The following is a 14,760-nucleotide window of genomic DNA, read 5'->3' on the forward strand; positions in this document are numbered from 1 at the left end:
TTAAAATCTTGTCGTTGATACCATCACACACTGTACGAGTGATGTACAGACAAAGCTCACAATTTATGTACTCACACTATACGGTCCAATCATTGAACACAAGAGAGCTCACACTGTGCGGGTGAAAACGGCCCGTCGGGCCCTGCTGACTGTCCTGTCTATTGACAGCTGTCAATAAATATTTATTTAAAAGCTCCGACACCAGTTATTAGCAACATGCTATTCAAAAAGAAGAAGGCTGACATTATGATTGCAGCGATACTGTGCACTGAAAATTTGAAGAAGAAGAGGCGCCGGCGCATCTGGAGTTAGAGATGGCTCAATAAACGTGGACAGTGCCACAGCTCTATCAATCTCGCCTCCATGTTTTCATGCCACCGACGCCTCGCCATGGTTACTATCATTTTGCGCAGACGCAGTGAGGGAGAAATGCTCCGGTCGACTCGGGGCTCTGCTTCCACTGTGCGAAAGAAATTATCAGCCAACCAAAATTTCTGACATGTCAGAAATTCTTCCGACTGTCCGACGGTGGTTCGTTATCCCCTGTACACTGTATGGGAAAAGACGCCCGACGAAACGGGAAATTGGGCCGAGCGTCGCCAGGTCGTGCATCTCAAACATCAGGTCAAAAACTGGCTAAAATCGTACAGTGTATGCCCGCCCTTAATTCAAAACCTCCTGTGCTCCGGTGCTGCTCATTGTGCTGCAGTTACTGGAGTATAAAAGTACAACAAACAGGGGCCAGGAGTACACAAGTTCTGATATTTGGCAGATTGTAAGATTGGTAAATACAACAAATATTGGAGATATTTACGGAATGACAGCAAATCTAAAGTCATCTGGCGCTATATATTTATTCATGTTTGGGTTAAGGCAAATAAGTAAAGAGTAAATGTGTACCTGATCTATTTTGAAGGAGTACTACAAGACCCTTTGATGGATGGATGGATGGATAGATGGATAGATAGATATTGGGAACCATATGATTTGATGTTGGTAAAAGAATGATTATAAGAAGAGTACTCTGGTGTCAGAAACTCACATAGTCATGGAACGCCTTGGCCTCACTGGAGTGCTCACATGTGTCTCTTCTCTCTGGAACTGCACAGTACAAGTCCCAGAACACACTGCAACAACACAGATAACACAGGGTGTGAATATTACAGACAGGAAACACTTAAGGATCACTGCAAAAAGTATGATTTTATTATCACTACTGCAATAAATAACTTCAGATGTTCCAAGTTGTAAACCGCATGCCAACAACAGGCTTTGGGGAGCAATTAAGGAAAACAACAAGAAAGGGAACCAGCAAGATGCTAATTTTTTTATTTCTTTCAATAAAGTCAGCAATGAAAAATGACAACAAGAGGAGTCATTAGCCGAGACAATAATACTCACCACCACCATGAATGGAGGAACCCTGGAGGTTCTCCTAGTGTGATGTTCTTTTCCCATCGGATCTACGGAGAGACAGACAAAGAAGCTTTAAACTATTAACGATTAAGTATTGAAACGTCTCAACAATAGATTTAACAGGATTAAAGGGCCTGTGAAGCATTCCTTTAAAACCCACCATCATGTCATTATTATAATATGATTCCATGTCATGTTCTTGTAAGTGGATAAGTGAGTCTTCTGGATGTTCTTAAAATGTCTGTTCAACAGTGTTAAACAGGACGTGGACAAATCTATGTTCAAGGGTGATTGTGTTTTCCTTTGAGAAAACACTGAGATTCAACCCCATTCATCGCATTTTCTTTGTTTGTATGTTGTCCCTAAATGAACACATTTTAGAGGATTTGTAAAAGTATTTGTGTTGGTTTTCAAAGAGTAAACTTTGGTGTTAGGTTATATAATGAATTTTATTCACAAATGACATCATTATCATGAAGTTGTTTGTGTCTCAAAGAAGTGATATCATGACGGTCAGTGACATTTATGAGTCTGAAACTTTTGTACAAAGGATCTCTTGTTTTTTTCTATTGCAACTGATCGTTAAAATTTGATTTCCTTTTCCTGTTATATTACTTCTCAGTGTTTTGCAAGTTACTCGTTACAATATTATCCCTCAGAAGTACTGTTTGATATTTCAAGGCACAAAGTTCACATAACTCATACTGTGTATGTTTAATATTTGGATCTTGATCTGTATATTCAACTGTGCAGTATTCTGGGTTTTTTTTTTCCATCATTTTATTTTCAGATGAACCACCTGACCACTGCAGGCGCACCGGGTTATAAGGTGCACTGTCGATAGTAGTATTTTAAGTGCGCCTTATAGTCCAAAAAATACGGTATTAGACTGAGACTCAGGAACTGCCCTCGCTTTGTTTGTCCAACATTCTGACTTTACATTTCCTGTAAAGCTTTCAGTAAAACTGAATCATTCTCAGCTGGGTCACTGGCAATTCCCAGACAGCTTAAAACAGATTTACCCCTCCTGATTGTTTAAATGTCATAAAAGATGCAAAGTCTACAGAATATCTCAGTATTTTTCCACATCTGGTTCTCACTGGGTTAAAAACAAGGCTTCACTCAGACGGTTCAGTTGAAGACACTTCAGTGTCTTCTTTTATCCTGCTTTATCTGGTAAAAAAAACAGCAGTGACTCTGCCCGCATATCCTGTCACTTTGTGTTCTGTGAGTTTATAGTGTAATTTCTAATAGGTGTATCCTTGTTATTATGGTCTGTCCTGCGATACCTGTTTAAAACAGTGTAGGTAAACAATACTAAATAATTCATAAATAAACCTGTTTCTAGTCCACATTTCTAGGTGTTTATCTTTGAATGTCATTACCTGAGTTTTGGCCACTTCTGATCAATTTCTCTGTACTTACTCTGACTTGAAACTATAAATCAGGATTTTCTCCAGCAATAATTTCATATTTGTGATAAAATTAAGTGCCACCATTACATTGTTCCCTCATTGTATTAAAACAAAAACTGATGCCTTCGCATAATTTAGCAATTTAAGACGCATAATACAGTCTTAAATGAATGTCATCAAATTGTGATACCAACGTATGCAGTGTAAACATTTTTATATACTATACACAACAAAATAGAAAAGACAAAACACTGTTTCAAAACACAAGCAATAACTGACTATTTCTCTGTGCTCTTTTGAACAGCAGCAGCAGCACATGGAGTCTGAGAGACAGAGCGAGGGAGAGAGATGAGAAAAAAAGAAAGGTCACAGTTCTCTTATTAGAGGTGATGAAAAAGAGAATCTGTGTTCCAGTATTATTTAGAAAGAGAAGAAGAAAAATGCTATGAAGCTCCCAACGATCCATTTATAATGTCAAACACAGTGAATAAAACCACATTTGCTTTGGTGCCCTGTGTCAACTTTCCCATAATAATTATAAATACATTTCAGTCAAATGTGATTCTAGAGAAATTTTAGAGGGGTAATCATTACTGATTCATATGTCGCTAACTACTGAAGATGTGAAAGTTGTTTTATTTTCAGTGTTACATTGTCACTTCCTCACTCCCCCCAGAGCCATCTGTGATTTGGTATCAATATTTTTGTTTTTGGGTCTGATGTGATAGATAGATAGAACTTTATAAATCACTTGGGAGTTCCCTTTAGGAAATTAAGGCTCCAGCAGCAATACAGCACCAAAGACAACAGTAAGAACACACAGATAAGTAAAGTACAATAAATACAACAAAATACAAATACAAAAAGAGTAGCAGCACACTGTTGAGAAACCTGAACATTGAATGTTAGATTAGTAGGTTAGTAGTAGTAGATAGATACACTATATTACCAAAAGTATTCGCTCACCCATTCAAATGATCAGAATCAGGTGTCATAATCCCTTGGCCTGGCCACAGGTGTATAAAATCAAGCACTCAGGCATGCAGACTGTGAAACAAGACATTTGTGAAAGAATGGGCCGCTCTCAGGAGCTCAGTGAATTCCAGCGTGGAACTGTCATAGGATGCCACCTGTGCAACAAATCCAGTCGTGAAATTTCCTCGCTCCTAAATATTCCACAGTCAACTGTCAGCTCTATTATAACAAAATGGAAGCATGTGGGATCAAAAGCAACTCAGCCACGAAGTGGTAGGCCACGTAAAGTGACGGAGAGGGGTCAGCGGATGCTGAAGCGCATAGTGCAAAGAGGTCGCCGACTTTCTGCACAGTCAATTGCTACAGAGCTACAAACTTCATGTGACCTTCAGATTAGCCCAAGTACAGTACGCAGAGAGCTTCATGGAATGGGTTTCCATGGCCGAGCAGCTGCAGCCAAGCCACACATCACCAAGTGCAATGCAAAGTGTCGGATGCAATGGTGTAAAGCACGCCGCCACTGGCCTCTAGAGCAGTGGAGACGCGTTCTCTGGAGTGATGAATCACGCTTTTCCATCTGGCAATCTGATGGACGAGTCTGGGTTTGGAGGTTGCCAGGAGAACGGTACATTTCAGACTGCATTGTGCCGACTGTGAAATTTGGTGGAGGAGGAATTATGGTGTGGGGTTGTTTTTCAGGAGCTGGGCTTGGCCCCTTAGTTCCAGTGAAAGGAACTTTGAATGCTTCAGGATACCAAAACATTTTGGACAATTCCATGCTCCCAACCTTGTGGGAACAGTTTGGAGCGGGCCCCTTCCTCTTCCAACATGACTGTGCACCAGTGCACAAAGCAAGGTCCATAAAGACATGGATGACAGAGTCTGGTGTGGATGAACTTGACTGGCCTGCACAGAGTCCTGACCTGAACCCGATAGAACACCTTTGGGATGAATTAGAGCGGAGACTGAGAGCCAGGCCTTCTCGACCAACATCAGTGTGTGACCTCACCAATGCGCTTTTGGAAGAATGGTCAAAAAATCCTATAAACACTCTCCTCAACCTTGTGGACAGTCTTCCCAGAAGAGTTGAAGCTGTAATAGCTGCAAAAGGTGGACCGACATCTTATTGAACTCTGGGTTAGGAATGGGATGGCACTTCAGTTCATAGTATGAGTCAAGGCAGGTGAGCGAATACTTTTGGTAATATAGTGTAGGTTAGGATAGATAGATAGGTTAGGATATTAGTTTGTCATTATTGTTGCTGTGTGTGGTGTTGTAGATTGTAATCTTAATTATTATTTAGTATTATTTATTATGCTATTGTTATTACTAAGCTAAATTAGTGTTACATATATATATATATATACTTATTTATTCAGCCATTATCACTAGGGGTTACTATACATTATATATGTCCTATTATATAGGATATATATTAGTAATATATTTATTTATACATAGGATATTAGTTATGCATATACATATATACATATACATATACATACACCCACATCCACATATATACATTATGTATATATCATTGTCCAACCGTCATGTCTGTCTGTTTCCTTTTCCTGTTGTCTTTGTGGGGGAATCTGTGGAATCACACTCACCTGTTGGTAATTTGCTTCACTTGTGTCACCTGGTGTTCCCTGTGTATATACACCCCTCTCCCTCACTCTGTCGTGGTTGGGTCATTGTGTGTTAGATCAGTGTGATTCTGAGTGTTCTTGGATCATTGTTCAGTTCGTTCTGTCAGGCTGTTCGTGTTCGTGAGTTCCCTACTCTGTGTTTCCTCGTGTTCCAAAGAGAATCCCATGCCTGTTAGTTCTTCGTCTTTCGTTAATTTGGACTTTATAAATAAAACTACCTGCACCAGAAAGAGTCTCACCAGTACTGCATTTGGGTCCTGCCTGCTTCCTGTGATGCCCGCACGTGACACCAACCCCAGTATATATACACAAACATACACAGAATATAAAATGGAAAATAATGGTATATCGAAATATAGTAATAATAATAATATAATAGTAATGTAAATGAGATTTTTGTTATTGTACTGAATTATTTCAGGGTTATTGCACATATTCCCTTACCCACCAGTCATTTGTTCGCCCTCCTCCCACACAGTGAAGAGTTAAACAGTTTTATTGCCCGGTGGACTCCTTTTCTTTTCTTCTTTTTCTTTCGGCTTTGTCCCTTTTTCAGGGGTTGCCACAGCAAATCATTGATTTCCATCGCTCCCTGTTCTCTGTATCTTCTACTCTGACTCCAACTATTTGCATGTCCTCCCTCACTGTATCCATATACAGTATATCCTCTTTGGCCTTCCTCTCTTTCTCCTAGCTGGTAGCTCCATCTCTAACATTCTTCTACCAATGTATCCAAGAGAAGTGTTCTCTTTTCTGCCACTGTCACCAGAGGGCCTAGTTTGATGCCCACCACAGAGCTTCTGATCAGCTTCTCTAATCTGTGTAAGTCCTTTGATGTGCTGCTCCCCCAGCACACCACAGCGTACAAAATAACACTGGCAACTACAGACTGGTAAAACATTTTCAGGAGCTTCCTCCAGATGTTGAAAGACCTGAGCCTCCGCAGGAAGTACAGTCTACTCTGGGCCTTCTTGTACAGCTGCCTACTATTGTGTGCCCAGTCCAGCTTGTTGTCCAACCATAGCATAAGGTATTTATAGGTCTCCACGACTTCCACCTCCTGACTCTCGATAAGGACTGGTCAGAGTTTTTGTTTGGATTTCCCAAAGTCTATAACCAGCTTCTTGGTCTTCTTCGTGTTGAGCTGCAGATGGTTGGATTTACTCCATACTCCATAAGTTCCTCACGAGACGCCTGTACTCCTCCTCTTTGTTGTCCTTAATACACCCCACGATGGCTGTGTCATCTGCAAACTTCTGGATGTGGCAAAGCTTCGAGTTGTACCAGAAGTCAGAGGTGTATAGGGTGTAGAGGAGAGGGGACAGCACCGTCCCCTGCGGTGCTCAGATGTTACTGACCACAGTGTCAGACGTGATGTCATTCAGCCTGACATTCTGTGGTCTGTGTGTGAGGTAGCTGGAGATCCAGGCAGCAAGACAGGGGTCCACTTGCATTCGCGTCAATTTATCCTGGAGTGCAAGTGGCTGGATGGTGTTGAAGGCACTAGAAAAATCCAAGAAGAGGATTCTCACAGCACCGCTCCCCCTGTCCAGGTGTGAGTGGGCTCAGTGTAGGAGGATGGCATCCTTTACACCAACCTCCGCTCTGTAGGCAAACTGTAAGTTGTCCTGGGCACATTGCACCTCTGGCCTGAGGAGGTTGAGGAAGTCTTCATCAGGTGTGATGTGCGCCACGGGTTGGAAGTCGTTCAGCTTGCTAGGCCTGTTCTGTTTGGGAACTGGAACAATGCAGGACGTCTTCCAGATGGTTGGCACTCTCCCTAGTTGAAGACTCAGGTTGTAGATCCATTGACGCGTCTCCCCAAGTTCAGTGCAGGGCTTCAGCAGCTGTGAACACACCTTGTCCGGGCCTGCTGCCTTCCGGGGCCGGAGCTTCCTCAGTTCTCTCCTTACTTGGTCAGCTGTGATGAAAGGATGGGGATGGGATGGAGGGAGAGATGGAGGAGGAAGGGAGGAAGGAAGGGGAGGGGGGTGATGAGATGGGTTGAGAAGGGGAGCAGGGTGAGGAAGGGAGAATGGAAGGAGAGGGCGGGCGAGGTATGAGAGGGAAGGAAGAGAAGAGTAGAGGAGGGGTTGAGGGGGGGTTGTGGGAAAGGGGTGTGGGAGGACAGGTCGAGATAGGTGTTGCTGTTGGGAGCAACGATGCAGTGGGTGGGTGGTATGCCACTGAGGGAGGGAGGGTAGGGGGCTGCAATGAGAGTGTGGGTGGAGGGGGGGTGGAGTGATCGAACTGATTGAAGAAGTTGTTCAAACTGTTTGCCTTCTCCACTCCCCCTTCCTCTGAGCTGGTCTTCGCTTTATGACCTGTGATGGTTCTCACACCATCCCAGACCTCCCTGATGTTGTTTTGCTGCAGCCTCTGCTCCACTTTCCTCCTGTAGTTGTCTTTAGAATAGAATAGAATAGAATAGAATAGCCTTTATTGTCCTTGTACAGTGTACAACGAGATTTGAGCGCTACTCATTTGGTGCAAAAAAAGAGTAGAAGACGACAGTATATACAAACATATAACAACATATCTTTGGTGTAGTTAGTTATTGCACATAGTTGTATGTTTATTGCACAGTGATCAATATGATCAGTAAAGTGTGAAATAGTGTGGACTATTTTAACTGGTTTTGTTTCTATTGTTTACTGCTGAGATAGCTTTCGGGAAGAAGCTATCTCTGAGTCTGTTTGTCCTCTGAGTCTGTTTGTCCTTCAGGCAGCGTTTCACCTCACTCTGTGTTGCACTCATCTCCTCCCTGTTGTTATTCCTGAAGGCTTCCTTCTTCCTGTTGAGGGCAGCTTTGACTTCCTGTGTTACCCATGGTTTGTTATTAGGGTAACACCATACAGTCTTTGCAGGGGCAACCACATCCAAAGATGATTTGAGATGATCCGTTAGGCAGTGGGTAGCTCCCTCAATGTTCTCATCATCTGGACTCAGTAGTACATCCCAGTCTGTGGTGTCAAGGCAGTCTCTCAGTTCATAGCTTCAGGAGTCCATCTCCTGATGGAGCGTTTGACGATCGGCTGCCTTTGGACTTGGCAGGGCGGTGACTCTGTATGCTTCTTCAACAATAACATACATACAGGACTGTCTCAGAAAATTAGAATATTGTGATAAAGTTCATTATTTTCTTTAATGCAATTAAAAAAACAAAAATGCCATACATCCTGGATTCATTACAAATCAACTGAAATATTGCAAGCCTTTTATTATTTTAATATTGCTGATTATGGCTTAGAGCTTGAGAAAACTCAAAAATCCTATCTCAAAAAATTAGAATATCACCAAAAAGTATACCAGTGGGCTAGTCAACCAATCACTTGAGTCGTCTAATTAACTCAAAACACCTGCAAGGGTTTCCTGAGCCTTTAAAAACACTCAGCTTGGTTCAGTAAATTAAATCACAAGTATGGGGAAGACTACTGATCTGACTGCTGTCCAGAGGACCATCATTGACACCCTCCATCAGGAGGGTAAGACACAAAAAGAAATTTGTCAAAAAGCAGGCTGTTCACAGAGTGCAGTTTCAAAGCACATTCATAAAAAGTCTGTTGGAAGGGGGAAATGTGGCAGGAAACGCTGCACAACCAAGAGAGATGACCGCAGCCTTAATGGCATTGTGAAGAAGAGCCGCTTTCACAATTTGGGGGAGCTTCAAAGACAGTGGGCTGAAGCTGGAGTGCAGGTATCAAAAGCCACTGTTCACAGACGTGTCCGGGAATTGGGCTACAATAGCCGTATTCCCATGGTCAAGCCACTTCTGAACTCAAAACAACGGAAGAAGCGTCTGACTTGGGCTATCGAAAAGAAGCACTGGACAGTTGCAGAGTGGTCCAAAGTCCTCTTTTCAGACGAAAGCAAGTTTTGCATTTCATTTGGAAGTCAAGGCGCCAGAGTCTGGAGAAAGGCTGGAGAGGAGCAAAATCCAAGTTGCTTGAAATCCAGTGTTAAGTTCCCACAGTCTGCGATGGTTTGGGGAGCCATGTCAGCTGCTGGTGTTGGTCCACTGTGTTTCATCAAGTCCAGAGTAAATGCTGCTGTGTACCAAGAGATTTTAGAGCACTACATGCTTCCGTCTGCTGAAAAGCTCTATGGCGATGATGATTTCATTTTCCAGCATGATCTGGCACCTGCCCACAGTGCCAAAAGCACCAGTAACTGGTGTACTGACCATGGCATTACTGTCCTCGATTGGCCTGCCAATTCCCCTGACCTAAACCCCATTAAGAATTTGTGGAGTATTGTGAAGAAGAAGCTGAAAGACACCAGACCCAACAGTGCAATTGAGCTAAAGGCCGCTATTGAAGCATCCTGGGCATCCATAACACCTCAGCAATGCCACAGGTTGATTGCCTCCATGCCACGCCGCATTGATGCAGTAATCCAGGCAAAAGGATTCCCAACGAAGTACTGACTGCATTAATGGAGATTTTCAAATGTTTGATTTTGTTTTGCTGATATACTTTTTTTTTTTTTACTTGATCTGGGGAAAAATTCTAATTTTTTGGGTTGGGATTTTTGAGTTTTCTCAAGCTCTAAGCCATAATCAGCAATATTAAAATAATAAAAGGCTTGCAATATTTCAGTTGATTTGTAATGAATCCAGGATGTATGGCATTTTTGTTTTTTTAATTGCATTAAAGAAAATAATGAACTTTATCACAATATTCTAATTTTCTGAGACAGTGTAAGGTCAATTGTCCTGTTACTGCTTGTGGGGCAATCCACCACCTGATGAAAGTCAGCCAGTGTAGAGTCCAGAGTGACGTGATTATAGTCACCAGAAATCAGGATGAAAGCCTCAGGGTGTTGTGTCCGCAGACGGTGTGAATTTTCTTACAGGCGGTGGCTGCGACAGCTCTCGGAGGGATGTAAACGCAGAGGGAGATCACATGACTAAACTCCCAGATAGTATGGCCGGAGGCTAACGGCTAATAGCTCCAAGTCTGGGCAACATAAAACTTTCTTTACGGAGACATGTTCAGGGTTACACCAACGGTTATTAACATACATGATGAGTCCCACACCTTTGCTCTTCCCACATGCCCTTGTGTCCCTGTCGGCTCTCACTGCCGTAAATCCTCGCAGGTCCACATTAACATCGGTTACGCTGTCAGTAAGCCAAGTCTCCGTGAAGATGAACAGGCTGCTCTCCCGGTATATCCGATGGTTGCACAGCGCGGAAAGCTCGTCCATCTTACTGGAAAGAGAGTTTACATTGCCCATAATGAAGGAGGGAATCGATGGTTTGAAACGCCTCTGTCCATTCGCTACCTTAGCCTTTATTTTAGCCCCGGCTCTGCATTCTCTGTATCTCCTCTTTATCTCTGCCGGTATGTTGTGCCGTATTCCGTGCTTAGTTGTCCTCAGAGCCAGCAGCTCGTCCCTTGAATAAACGAGAGAACTGGCTCCGGTTGCCGTTTATTGCCAGTATCCATCGGCTACATTTAATAGTAGTACTATGTGAAAGGAGTAAAGAAAAAGTAAGAATGGTAAACCGAAAGTGGTAAAAATGGATTAGTGCTGCAGAGCAACCAGAAGACACTAGCGCCATCTTTTTTGAGTCTGACTTATCTTTGTGAGCACTTGTTTCCTGAGCCTGAGGATAGGCTGTAAACAGATGTGGATGATTAAAAAGTGGAAAACAGGCCTTAAAAGGCTTCATTATGGCGCAGCGTTCACTCACTGTGTACGTGCCTGTGTCTGCATTTGTGTATTATGTACGGAGACCTCCACTCTGGTTTAAAATCAGTATTTTGTCCAAAATGAGTTCTTCATGGAGTATCCATTCTCTTAGATAGACTTTTTTGGTTCTGAGCGTGAACTAGTAGCTTGTATAATACTTTTCCGGAGGCCTCCAGGGAAACACTCACAAGGTTTTTAAAATCTGTATAAAACACCACAGCAGGTTAAGGTCCATCAGCAGAGTCTGTTGGTCTTTCGACAGTTTTTGTTTCCAGTGAGACAGTAGCTGATGTCCTACCCGCACTGACCTGACCCCGAGCTCAGCAGCCAGACGCTCAGGGTTGTCCAGCTGGGGCCCAGCCAGCTCCACCACACGACCCAGAGTGGATACGCCTGCAGCACGCAGCTTTCCATCGAGAGTGGGTCCACACCAGGTGGGAAGATCCAGTAAGCTTCCACTCAGGACCGGCTCCTCCAGGAGCCAGTACATAGAGTCAGTCATCAGTCTCTTCTTCTTAAATAAAAACCACACAGTTAAAACACAAATCCGGCAAAGACCCAGAAGTTGGTTTCTTGAGTTCTAACACAAAAAAGTTTGTGCCGAGTTCCAGCCCACCAAGCTTCTGCAGGATGCAGCAGGACAGTGGTCTCCACACCAGGTCTGAAAGGTAGCACCCCTGCTGGCCAGATGCACCAGACCTTGTCCACCTTCCTCCTTTGGCAGAAATAAAACATTTAGGAAATCCAATGTAATCCTTCTCAGAAAAAGTTGATAAGAACCCTTTGAATCTGGGCTAGAAGAGAGACTGGAGGATTGATGCAAGCCAGCCTATGTCACAGAGCAGATGAGACCAAGTTGTTTACCACCAATACACACCTTCTGTAGGACATTTTTGGTAAAAGCCATTTCCATTTCGTTAAACGTCTTTCAACTTTCTCTAAAACCCCCTCCCAGTTTTTCTCTAAAAAGGTGTGGTTACCTAAAAAAAAAACAAGATATTTTAGGCCCCCTAACTTCCACTCTATACCACCAGGTAAACTGACCTGCGCTCCCAGTCTCTCACTTACCCGGACAGCTTCACTTTTTCCCCAGTTTACTTTGGCAGATGATATAAACCCAAACTGGTTGATATTTTTTACTAAAATTTACTAAAACATTAATGACATCATCGGCATAGGCTGACAGTTTAAAAGGAAACTCACTGTGGAAAACTTACAGCATTTATATATTTTCTTAATTTATGGAGTAGTAGTTCAATTGACAGAGAATAGAGCATGCTAGATAGAGCACAACCCTGTCTGAACCCCTCTGAATGTTAAAAGGAGCACTCAAACCTCCATTTATTTTCAGAATACTCGCAATGTCACTATAAAGAACATTGATCATGGCTATGAACCCAGGACTGAACCCAAAAGCATCTAAAGTGTCCCATAGATGCTGGTGTTCAACCCGGTCAAAAGCCTTTTCTTGGTCTATTGAAATCAGACCAATGTCAACAGCCAATGAGCCAGAGACCTCCAAAATGACTCGAATTAAAGTGACGTCACTTATGAGCCTGCCGGGCACACAGTAAATCTGGTCTTGGTGGACCACAGAGCCCATCACCTGACTCAGTCTGGATGCCAGGACCTTGGATAAGATCTTGTAGTCCGTGCATAATAAGGACACTGGCCTCCAGTTCTTCAGCTCTCATAGATCTTCCTTCTTGGGCAGCAGGGTAATGACAGCCCTTCTGCAGCAAAATCCACAGAGAGACCATCAATCCCAGGAGCTCTTCCACTCTGCATACGTCTCTAGTTTTCTATTGACTTCAGCATTCACATGAGAAGGCCACTGAAGACCACTGCTCTGTACCTCTGGGAAGTCTTTCAACTCGCTCTTGTACAGGTCTTCATAAAACTCCACTGCTAGTCGTCTAATCTCAGAGGAGTCTGAGATTTCTGAGCCACTGCTGGATCGTAGAGAGTGGATGATTTTTCCTTGACCATTCTTCCTCTCTAGGCTTGACCTGACCAAAGCTCCCTTTGCTGTAATGCCCAGCAGGTTGGCCAGAGCTGACCTTTTGGATTTGAGGGAGTCTAAATATCCTCGATTTCCTGTGGACTCTGTGGAAATTCTGCGGTTCTACCACTTGAATCTCCAGATCTTTCATTGATCTTGTTAACTCTCTAGTGGCATTTCGATTGCCTGTTGACATAGCTGTTTAATTTGGGTTTTACCAAAGTCCCACCAGTTGAATACTGTTAAAAAATCCTTCATATTCCCTATGGGATAGCCAAAACATTTCAAGAGCTGCTCTAAAATTTTTGTTTTGAAGTAGTGCAGAATTAAAATGCCAATATGCACTTCCCGGATGAAGGTTTTTCATAAAAACAGTGCAGGAAACAACACAATGATCAGAAAAACCCACTGGATTAATATGGCAGCTTTTAAAAATGTTCATGTGATGTCTAAAACAGTACAGGCGGTCCAGCCTTGCCAAAGATATCTGATTACTATGAGAGTGACTTCAGGTGTATTGACTAACATCACCATGAAAGTTCCTCCACACATCTGACAGTTCATGTTCTTGTCTCATTTTCCTGAACTGGCGTGATGACGCTGGATGAGGTTCAAGGTGGTTTCTGTCTAAAACAGGATTTTCCGTGCAGTTAAAATCACCTCCTAAAAACAAATACTCATCATATTTACATTCTCTGATAGTGTTGCACAAGACACTGAGTATGCACATTCGCTCGACTCCGTTAGGAGGTGCATAAACATTGATAAAAACCATGTTTACCTTTTCATGCTGCACTCTGACTTTCAATAGAACACCTTTTATTTTTTCTTGAACTTCACAGGAAGCAGGTAAAAAGCTCCTGGAGAACACAATCCCCACTCCGCCACTACAGCTGGATTTGTGACTCAGGATGATGTTACTGCTGCACCTCATTTTCCAGTCACTCTCATTGCTCAGATCACTGTGAGTTTCTTGAATTAACATTACATCAATTCTTTTCAGCTCCATCAATTTTAAAAAAGCAGCTCTCTTCACATTATCTCTAGCTCCATTCAGGTTTAAAGTGCCAATTTTAAAATCACACATGGAGAGGGAGAGAAAAAAAGAAAACAGCAACAATATAACAGTACTGAAAAGAGAGGACAATTTATGATTTAAACATCATTTATTAACCTCTTTTTTAGACTTTAGAATCAGTTTCTTTAACTGAAAGATTTCTTGGTCAGTCAGTATGTCTCTGTCAGGTTGGCCAGATCTTTTTATCAGAGGCCTGGCTGACTCAATAAACAGTTTCTGGTCAGGAAAAAATCTTCTGTTCAAACTCTGAAACCCTTAGTCTGCTAAAGAAACTGCTTGATGTTAACTGGTTTGTAAAGACATTTCTGGTTGGTGTGGGAGATCACTCTGTGAAACCATAAATGAACCCTCAGACTCATTCCCATCCATTACTTTTTTTCACTTTTTTTCCTTTAACTAAAAAAGATTCTGGCACGCTTCTCTTCTGAGACAGTTCTAAAAATTCACTATCAGAGAGATCCTCCTCCAAAGAGTCTTCACACCTTGACATATCATCTTCACTGAAACCACCAGCCTGCCCCTCAA

At 42.6% G+C, this 14,760-nt stretch overlaps 1 protein-coding gene across 1 annotated transcript in view; it reads right to left on the minus strand.

Moving 5' to 3' along the window:
• Window positions 1-301: 301 nt before the first annotated feature.
• LOC107990217 (single-stranded DNA-binding protein 3-like) overlaps window positions 302-14,760 on the minus strand; it is a 45,641-nt gene continuing 31,182 nt past the window's right edge. Inside the window, exons 3-4 of the mRNA XM_025052753.1 lie at window positions 1,402-1,463; window positions 302-1,127 (exon numbers count right to left, since the gene is read on the minus strand). Of these exons, the coding sequence (XP_024908521.1) occupies window positions 1,031-1,127; window positions 1,402-1,463 (159 nt within the window). The 3' untranslated portion in view covers window positions 302-1,030. The remainder of the gene's footprint in view (window positions 1,128-1,401; window positions 1,464-14,760) is intronic.

Source organism: Cynoglossus semilaevis, chromosome W (genome assembly GCF_000523025.1).
Source record: "Cynoglossus semilaevis isolate Cse_v1.0 chromosome W, Cse_v1.0, whole genome shotgun sequence".
NCBI lineage: Eukaryota > Metazoa > Chordata > Actinopteri > Pleuronectiformes > Cynoglossidae > Cynoglossus > Cynoglossus semilaevis.